Consider the following 8,961-nt stretch of genomic DNA (forward strand, 5'->3'; position numbering starts at 1 on the left):
TATAGAATGATCTAGACACGTTTAATGGGTCAAAGAATCTAACCTTCTACTACACTTGGTAAAGCCCAGTACTATCCAGGACTAACGGGCATTGTCACTACACCATATTCAAGTTTTTGTAATGAAAAGAAAGTGTTAGGGAAAAATAAAAGCTAATTTCCCTAACTAAGAAAAATGGTTACCCATATGTAGTTATATAATGTGTTAGCATTTTATCTAACTCTTTTAGTCCATTAGGGAAATTAAATAAGATAACACTTCATCTTCATTACAATAAACATCCTAACTGTTGACATTTTACACTTTATATTTACTTTCTAATGTAGAAATTGTGTTATAATCTTTACTAACTGTTTCTATAATTATTTAAATGACCACTAAACAACGGACATGTGTCTTTTGGTTTCACAGTTGCAACACTATATTTTCCGTTGCAAAACACCTTCAGATGACCTGAACCGGCAACTTGGCAGTTTCAGGTGACCGACACCTAAAAGTTTCCGGTCAACTGAAACATTTCCGACAACCCATTCATCAATAATAGAAGTCACTAAATAAAATGATTGAACACTGGAAAAATATATAACTTATTATTATGTAAACATAATCGTATACAAGGAGCGCCAGAGATTACATTGAAGAAGCTATGCACAAATTACAGGCTTTTAGTTGTTCAAAAAAAAAAGTGCTTGCTCCTCAAAATTAAAGCAACAATAGATACTCAAGAAGTTTTCGTTCCTGCACAAACTCCTTATGGTACTGAATTGTTGTTGGCAGGATGTTGGTGTTCTTGTTGCTTCCCCATAACTTGCAGAATAACCTGTAACAAAAAACAAACAGTTGGTTAACTTGCGCACATGACATTCAGCAAAACCATTTAACAAGAACAATGCTGGTCTTGATAGGTGTGGATGTTAAAACTTAAGGCCATAACCATCAAACACTACCAGTCTCGATATTTTTAAATGACACAACATACCTCTTTAGGCTCATAACTGCTGGAGCAGCTCCATTTCTGCCTGCAAAAATCAAACAATGACTATTAATGAAGAAACGAAATATAAAATAAACTCGAAACAATCAAGAGAGTGTTATATGCAGACCCGCACTTATATGTTTCACCAGGATACACTTTACTACAGTTCCATCAACAAATGTCGTTACAACAGCTAGGATGACAGGCAAAAGTAAATCCTGCACATAATAAGAGGTGGGTGTTAAGTTAGACAATGACATGTGTTAGAAAGAGACATTCCACAGCATGAGATTCATTAAACATCACTTGAACACAACTCAAAGAGGCCAAAAACCTTAAGCATGTATATTAGTGCAACACATTGTAAAGCTAAAATATCCAAAATACAGTACCGGCAAGAAAACTAAAGAATGCTGGTATTGTAAAGCTATCTCATCTTGGTAAATGCATAACCACATACAATCTCATTATTCAGTATTGACTTCAGAAATCTCTATAAAATGCAAAATAACAAAAAAGGCACCAAAACTCTACTTCATACCGACAGATTATGCTGACTAATAACAAGCACGAAAGTTTCTATAATCTTCAGTTGACTGGCTAACCAGCGTATGTATATTATCCTCAAGATAATTTTGCAAATACATATAACAATGGAAAATCACACAGAAGAAACTGGATTATACCCAACAGGTGAACGTATTATGGACATTCTGGTTTATTAGAAATAGCTGGACTAAATGGATTTACCTGCAAACACGAATATGTGGAACGAGACGCCATTTATTCCTCCAAAATGTTGAAACAATACCAACCAACACCAACCTAATTTAAAAATTAAGTTCTTATCATTCATGGCACTACTTCATCACAGATTAATGGGCTAAAACTAAAAGACTACAGTGACATAACCCAACTATCCATGACAATAACGCATCACAAAAGAGAGAAGTCCCAAGCCATAACCTGAGCACACCCTTCCAATTCCAAGTGACACAACTCCCTGTGATAAATAAAAATCATATAACACTGACTTGAGATGATATAAAAACCTTAGAGATGTAGATAGCAAACCATCCTCCAATGCCAGAAACAGCTGACACCAACATTACCTGTTCAACTCAAGAAGTTAAGAAACCAGAAGTAAATTATGAAAGAAAAAATTACAATTAGTCAAAACCCAAAAATACATTGTGTCTCAGAATAACTTCATTTGTTCATTAACTTGCCCCTTTTCGGCCAATGTAGTCAGTAATTTTACCACTTGTTATAGCATACACCATCAATTACTTACAGTCTCGAGGTAGGAACCAAATTTCGAAAGTGAGAGTACATCAAGTTCTAAGTTAATATTAAATGATGGGATAATGGTCATGCCACTTAGCCTATTGGTACTGTGATCCAAATGAATATCATCATTTCTCTCACTATATAAAAATGAAACAACAAAAGTGATGGTCACAAATAAATCAAATCCAGGATAAGAACGCTCTATAATCAGTAGTTATTTTTAGGATCCTACCCTTTTTCTCTACCCCTACCCTTTTTGAATTCCAATCAGGCGTGCATAGTCCGCCCACATACATAAACAAGTTACAAGCATTTTGAGAAACTGGGCATGGTCTGCCAAGTCATGATGAGAGTCAACATTAAGGATCCTTACAATAATGATCCCGCAAAGGTGCTGCCGGTACGAACAACAAAGTGCAAAGCACAAAGTAAAAGCTTGTGTTGGTGTTGCATGGGATGTAGAATCCTTTGTTCAACTACACCGGCCATCAATTGATACCCTTATGCATAAAAAGATGATATAATATTTAAAGACTTTACTCAAAATCTAGAGAAACCAGAAACAAGTCTGAATTATAATAATCTTAAGAATCATCTTCCTCACCCACAAGAAATTTTCCCCCAAATTCCCCACAAGAGAACATCTGCATCATTCAACAAAAGAAATTAACACCAGAAACCCTATAATTCTAATTAGCTACGAGAAAAGTTAAGACCACTGATGCTAATGGTAAAAAAGTTACCAGAAAATACCAATTCCTTGAAGGCGATGCTTTGAGTTGTTGAGGAATTAGAAATAAACTAAAATGGAAACCCATCTTTAGGCCCTTTACATGGTGAAATCTGCATAATACACGCTCAAACAGTTCAAAATCATGAAATAATCGTTATCAACCAGGGAAAAAACAAAATAAACTACGAAAGAACAGGTTAACCTATACAGATTTAAGAGAAGATCACACAAACCCTAGATTTTTCTTCAATCGGTGAGTTTAAGTTCTTAATAACGCCCAAAGTTCATATCCAATGCCATGTATGTCATCACTGCTTTACATACTTGTAGTTCATGTTAATTAGACTTCGATTTGGAAATTTTGTTACGAAGAGAGGGTTTTGGAGTAGAGGCAGAGTTAGAGAGGAGAACATACGGAGAAAGAGAAAAGAAAGAAGAGAAAGGGGGAAGTGAGATGAGAAATCACCTTTAGGCTTTTGTATAAAATATTTTGGACGGTGGTGATGAATTTTCATACGGATTTTGGAGATATATGACGGTGGAAAACTGGTTCTGGATATCCATACAGATTGAGAAAGTGTGTTTCTTTTCAAGACAAAGTGTGTTTCTTCTCAACCTTCGTCAAGGCAAAAATCTATAGAATACATATAAATCAAAATAAATTTGGATATTGTTATCGACCTTCGACTATACATAAATCCGAAGAATATATAAGAATGAATCAAAAGAAAGAAAAATGAAATCGATCATTGCAGTTGCATTAGGGGAAGTGTGTTTTCTTTGTGCTTTTGTGTTTTGTCTTTGTGCTTCTGGTTGGAATTTAGACGAGTCACATAGGTCATGAAGTAATTTCGACTAGTCATACATTTCATAAAGTAGCTTTAGTGTATGATACATCATCGAAATCGATAAATATGAAGCTCGGTGTCGATTCGAACTTCAAATGTGGTATAACGACAAACAAACTATGAACAAGAAACTCCATGAGGGTTCCGAATTCAAACTTAGCACGATACATCATCGAAATCTATAAATATGAAGCTCAGTGTCGATTCAAACTTCAAATGTGGTATAACGGCAAACAAACTATGAACCACGAAGCTTTGGGAGGGTTCTGACTTCAAACTTAGTAGGATACATCATCGAAATCGATAAATATGAAGCTCAGTGTGGATTCGAACTTCAGATTTGGTATAACGACAAACAAACGATGAACCAAGAAGCTCCAGGAGGGTTCCAACTTCAAACTTAGCATGATACATCACCGAAATCAATAAATATCAAGCTCAGTGTCGACTCGATCTTCAAATTCGGTATAACGACGAAAGAAATGTAAACAAATATCAACCTTCGTCCTAGGAAAAAATCCAAATAATGTATAGGAGGATGAATCTTAATTAACGAAATGGATTTGTGAAATAATGTGGATTATCCTGGTAAATAGAAAAAATTGAGTTCCGAAAATTAATTTATACAAATGACTCGACTTTAGGAATTGAACATTCGTCCAACTATTTTAATTGTGACCTATAACTTTGATAATTATCATGGTAAAAAATAAAGCACGAGTTTCAGACAGTGTTAGAAAAACCTAGATTTGGTGTAGTGGAAACGGAGGGTTAAAAATGAAGTTATTTTCTTCATGCAGATCGCACAATCGAAGGTTCAAAATTAGTCACAATTTCTAAGATCAGGTTTCGAGTCACTTATCAATTTATAAGACACGGATCCGATTTTGATATAAACTTCGGATATTTTGTTGGCTCACAAGACAAATTTATGTCTTAAGGACGTTATCAGATTTAGATGCACTCGTCTAAACCAAATAGTAGGTTTAAGATAACAAGGTTAATCTAATTTCCATTCGGGAATTCATTTTAAAACGAGATTGAGGAAATAGAAGTAAGTGTACAAAATTGGCAGATTTTGAAACACTGGTCCGGTTTTCTTATAAGCTTCGGATATTTTGTTTGGATAACAACACACAAACTTGTGTCTTGAAGACATTATCAGATTGAGATGCACTTGTCTAAACCAAATAGTTGGTTTCGCATAACAAGGTCGGTCTAAATTATAATCGGGAATCCATTTTTAACACGAGACCGGAGAAATAAAAGTAAGTGCACAAAATCGGCAGATCTCGAGTTCTCATCTGTTTCAGTGACTCGGATCTAATTTTCTTATAAGCTTTGGGTATTTCGTTGGACAACAACACACAAACTTGTGTCTTGAAAGATATTATAATGCACTTGTCTGAATCAAATAGTAGGTTTCGCATAACAAGGTCGGTCTAAATTATAATCGGGAATCCATCTATAACACGAGACCGAAGAAATAAAAGTAAGTGTACAAAATCAGCAGATTTCGAGGTCCTTATCGGTAGACTCGGATCCGATTTTTTTATACGCTTCGGATACTTCGTTGTTACGAATGAAATTCTGATATTTGATCAAGAATGAACATTCGTTCTAAAGATTATAATTTTAACTTATGACAAATTGAGGATTATACCGGTAAATAATATTGGTTAAATTTTCGATAATAAAATTATAACGAATGAGAGTCTTACATTAGTGATCAGCCGAAGATGTATTTCCTTTTCACTAATTATAACGAATGAGGTTCACAATACTATTGATCAAGGTACAATCTTTTCTTTGGCATCCATAAATTTGTTTAAAAAATTTGTTTTACAAAATCATGTATCCTTCATTTCAAGTACAAATTTATTTACCAGCAGCTTTAGCTTTCCTCTAACTTACTGCAAATAAACAATGACAGCTAGTTAAAATCTTGAACAATTAACATATTTTCTTTTATTGCTCTATAAAAGTCACTTAGAACAATATTGCGCTTATTGAACCAACATCAACATAAAACAAATACTAGTCTGCAAGTTTTAAATATAAACCCGAAGAAAACTGAATACAGACCCCTGGTTAGTCCATAATGCCACCACCACTTCCATTAGGTCCATCACTTTCTGCAAACTCCTATCACTTCCCTCAGCAAATTCCATGAGTTGCTCCTCTTTGTTTGAAATCCTCCTACCAATACAACCAAATTGAAAAATTCTACATATAAATAGCAAATGTACATAAAAACCTGAACATGTAACTACTAAAACAAGAACAAGACAAAGAACCAAGCCAAGATTTTAGTATAAACTAGAGAATATTCTAACATAATCATATCAAGCTCCAATACCCATGACTGACTGAACAACATTCTCTCGGTCTATCAATAAAAACCCCATTTCCTCTTTCTCTCTAGAAACAGAAGAAAAAACAGGGGAAAAGGTTGTATTTCATCATCATTATCAGTTGCAATGTGGAGGAAGATAAAATGTTACTCCAACTGACATCAAGAGTTTCACCAGCAACAGCAGCACCAAACAACAAAATGTTTAATTAAACTTGATCTAGAACTAGGACCGGGACTGACGACAAATGGGAAATCATCAGTATAAAGTAAATAGTAGTTTGCAAGTTTAACTTCCGTAATCCACTCTCCTCAGTTGATTAAACATAACAAAACAATGTGGATTCAGCATACACTAAATATTGCTCATGTATTAGTCAAGAAGTCACAGTTGTTTGGTGTTACAGAAAACTGTACAGGCATGCAAGATTTTCTATAAACTGGACGGACTCCTGCAAGGCAAAATAAAAATAAAAATGGGCACATGTACACAGAGGTTTGGGTGTCTATGGCAGTTCGGCAACATTTACTTTACGATTGCCAATGGGACAATAGGTACAGTAAAAGGATAGGACTAAAGAATCTTTACGAAGAGTGCAATGGGAAAAATGAAATTGAAGATAAATCTTTTAAACCAAAACATACCTTGTTCGATAAATCGAAGGAAACCTCTTCTGTATCACTTCAAATTTTAGGAAGTATGCAGTAAAGACCAATCTTCTGGCTGATGACATCAACTACCATAAAAGCATCCTTACCACTCTCAGCAGATCTGTTATAGATTACACATTCACCCAGGAGAATAACAACTAACCTCTTAGTGAACACTGTTTCTGATGAGCTTGAGATCAGTTCGAGTATACAAGTGAGATGGCTTCATATGCGTAGAAGGGATTCGACTGCATTTGGTTAACAACATTGTAGGGTACATGTACAGCAGTCAAAGATGGTCATCATATATGATTACCTTAATTTCTTTATAGAGCTTCTCCTCCTCACCATTGATCTTTTCAAGTGTGATGAAGTGGGCGCCAGGTTTGCACGGCTCGTTTCGGATCTTGAGATTCAATAGCATCTCTGCTCGACTGAAGTGATATTGAAGACCAACTCCAAGCCAATGCACAAAAGACATTTTGCTGAGTTGAAGCTTTTCCCTATAAAAGAAATAACACTTAGAATGAAATGTCTTGTATTATATCAAATAAGCACAGGAAAAATAAACCAAAATCAAATATCTGGTAAAAATTACTCATACATTTAATGCATATCTATTAAACACATGTGCCAAATGATAGTCCTGTTTACAGGGTCTTTAGAGGGTCAAAACCCATTTCCACATTCTGTTCGTCAGATGAAAAGAAATTTACCACAATATAGCTAACTTTAAAGGACGCTCTGCTTATCAGAGTAGGTTAGTCTTTTGGGCATGAAATATCAAAAGTGGAAATCATGGATCATGCAAGCAACGTTGTGGGCATACAGACACAAACAAATAAGATCATGAAATTACATCCCAATGCACTGCATCATTTTAGAAAACAATAGCATTAAACTCAAAGCTCCACACTTATAAGACAACAATACAAATCCTGCTCAAAATCCCAAATTGTGATAACGAGTTCTTAAAACCAGTAATAAGTTTACCTACGGAAAAAATTGCTCTATGACCAGATAATTAAATCAGCACAAGATCATGTATTAAAAGATTCATATCAAAAAGTGAAGTCGACCCAAAAACCAGAATAGGCAGATATAATCTACAACTTCCTACAATGACTGAGGTTACAATGAGGCTTTCGCCCTTCAACTTACAAACTATTTCCCACAATACACATTCACCCTAAAATCTTAACATAAGCATCCTGTAGAAACTGCACAAAAAAGTTGCCAATGCTGCTGCAACCTTTTTAAACCATTTCTTTAATTCAACATGAGACAATATACAATAATCATGATTTACACTGACAACAAAGATAGAGTAAACCATCACGAATCAAAAATTATTTTCTTAATTTCATAATTGCAGTAGGGAAGTATAAAACATCTACTCTCTGATCTTCACAAAATTATCTCACGTTTCATCCCTATTTCGTTCATCTTAAACCATAACCACCTTAAACAGAAAAGAACTAAGAGATTCAACAATCATAAACCCCCAATTTGAACCCAATTTTAAAAATCCCTTTAAGAACTGTAATAAGAGTAATCGAAGAAGAAAAAAAAGAAGAAGAAGAGAAATCATACCAGCAACAATAACCAACGAATTTCATCGGAAATAAATCACCTTCATCTCTTCAAATTCCCTGAAATTGATGAGTAGAGAGAAATCATAAGAATGAGATGCGGTTTTCTTTAGTTGGAGTTTAATTCGAAGAAGGATCATTTGAGTTTGACTGGGTTCTTCTCTTCCTATGGGTTTCAATCTGAAGTGCAGAAGGATATTGAAATAGAAGGAGATGAAAAAAATTTCCCTATGTTGCGTTCGAGTTTGGTTTGGTATCCTTGGTTCTGTCGACGGTGGCTGGGAAAAATATATGGACTGAAATTTTGGATTCCCAAACTTTTGTTCCGGGTTTAGGTTATTTCAGGGATCTAGCCCAATTAGTTGGTTCCAAACAAAAGACTTATAAAATCTTAAAAGGGAATTTTAATAAAATGCCACACTCTGATTTTCCGGTTTAAAAAAATGCCACCGTTTTTTCAATATATATATAAAATGCCACTCACGTTATTAATTCTGTCAAGGCCCACATTACTGGTC

General features: G+C 34.7%; 1 protein-coding gene and 1 long non-coding RNA gene across 8 annotated transcripts; both read right to left on the minus strand.

Annotated features, from left to right (window-relative positions):
- Positions 1-567: 567 nt before the first annotated feature.
- On the minus strand, positions 568-3,415 carry LOC113293752. Of its 7 annotated transcripts, none has more exons than XM_026542285.1 (8): positions 3,233-3,415; positions 3,010-3,109; positions 2,871-2,910; positions 2,640-2,766; positions 2,029-2,088; positions 1,110-1,194; positions 980-1,019; positions 575-820 (listed from the first exon to the last, which is right to left on the minus strand). In XM_026542285.1, the coding sequence occupies exons 5-8, from the start codon at positions 2,083-2,085 to the stop codon at positions 703-705; spliced, it is 300 nt and encodes a 99-aa protein (XP_026398070.1). In that variant the 5' UTR covers positions 2,086-2,088; positions 2,640-2,766; positions 2,871-2,910; positions 3,010-3,109; positions 3,233-3,415; the 3' UTR covers positions 575-702. The 7 variants fall into 7 exon arrangements, 6 of the variants coding, with proteins under 6 accessions (XP_026398071.1, XP_026398070.1, XP_026398068.1 ...); XM_026542283.1 differs by having other exon boundaries at positions 1,104-1,194; XR_003332530.1 differs by lacking the exons at positions 2,871-2,910; positions 3,010-3,109; positions 3,233-3,415 and adding an exon at positions 1,727-1,801 and having other exon boundaries at positions 568-820; positions 1,104-1,194; positions 2,640-2,745.
- Positions 3,416-5,574: 2,159 nt separating this feature from the next.
- Positions 5,575-8,687, minus strand: LOC113293754. The gene is made up of 4 exons (XR_003332531.1): positions 8,445-8,687; positions 6,846-7,354; positions 5,933-6,046; positions 5,575-5,760 (listed from the first exon to the last, which is right to left on the minus strand). It is a non-coding gene; the product is annotated as an uncharacterized LOC113293754 (long non-coding RNA).
- Between the last annotated feature and the right edge of the window lie 274 nt (positions 8,688-8,961).

This window comes from Papaver somniferum, chromosome 7 (genome assembly GCF_003573695.1).
Source record: "Papaver somniferum cultivar HN1 chromosome 7, ASM357369v1, whole genome shotgun sequence".
Classification (NCBI taxonomy): Eukaryota; Viridiplantae; Streptophyta; class Magnoliopsida; order Ranunculales; family Papaveraceae; genus Papaver; species Papaver somniferum.

What these genes read in the sequence shown, in the direction of transcription:
- LOC113293752 (XM_026542283.1), bottom strand. Translation starts at nt 2,085, where the DNA reads ATGTTGGTGTCAGCTGTTTCTGGCATTGGAGGATGGTTTGCTATCTAC. An exon ending in GGTGAAACATATAAGTGCGG is followed by an intron (nt 1,020 to 1,103) that starts GTCTGCATATAA and finishes TGATTTTTGCAG; the next exon opens with GCAGAAATGGAGCTGCTCCA. An exon ending in GCAGTTATGAGCCTAAAGAG is followed by an intron (nt 821 to 979) that starts GTATGTTGTGTC and finishes TTTTTGTTACAG; the next exon opens with GTTATTCTGCAAGTTATGGG.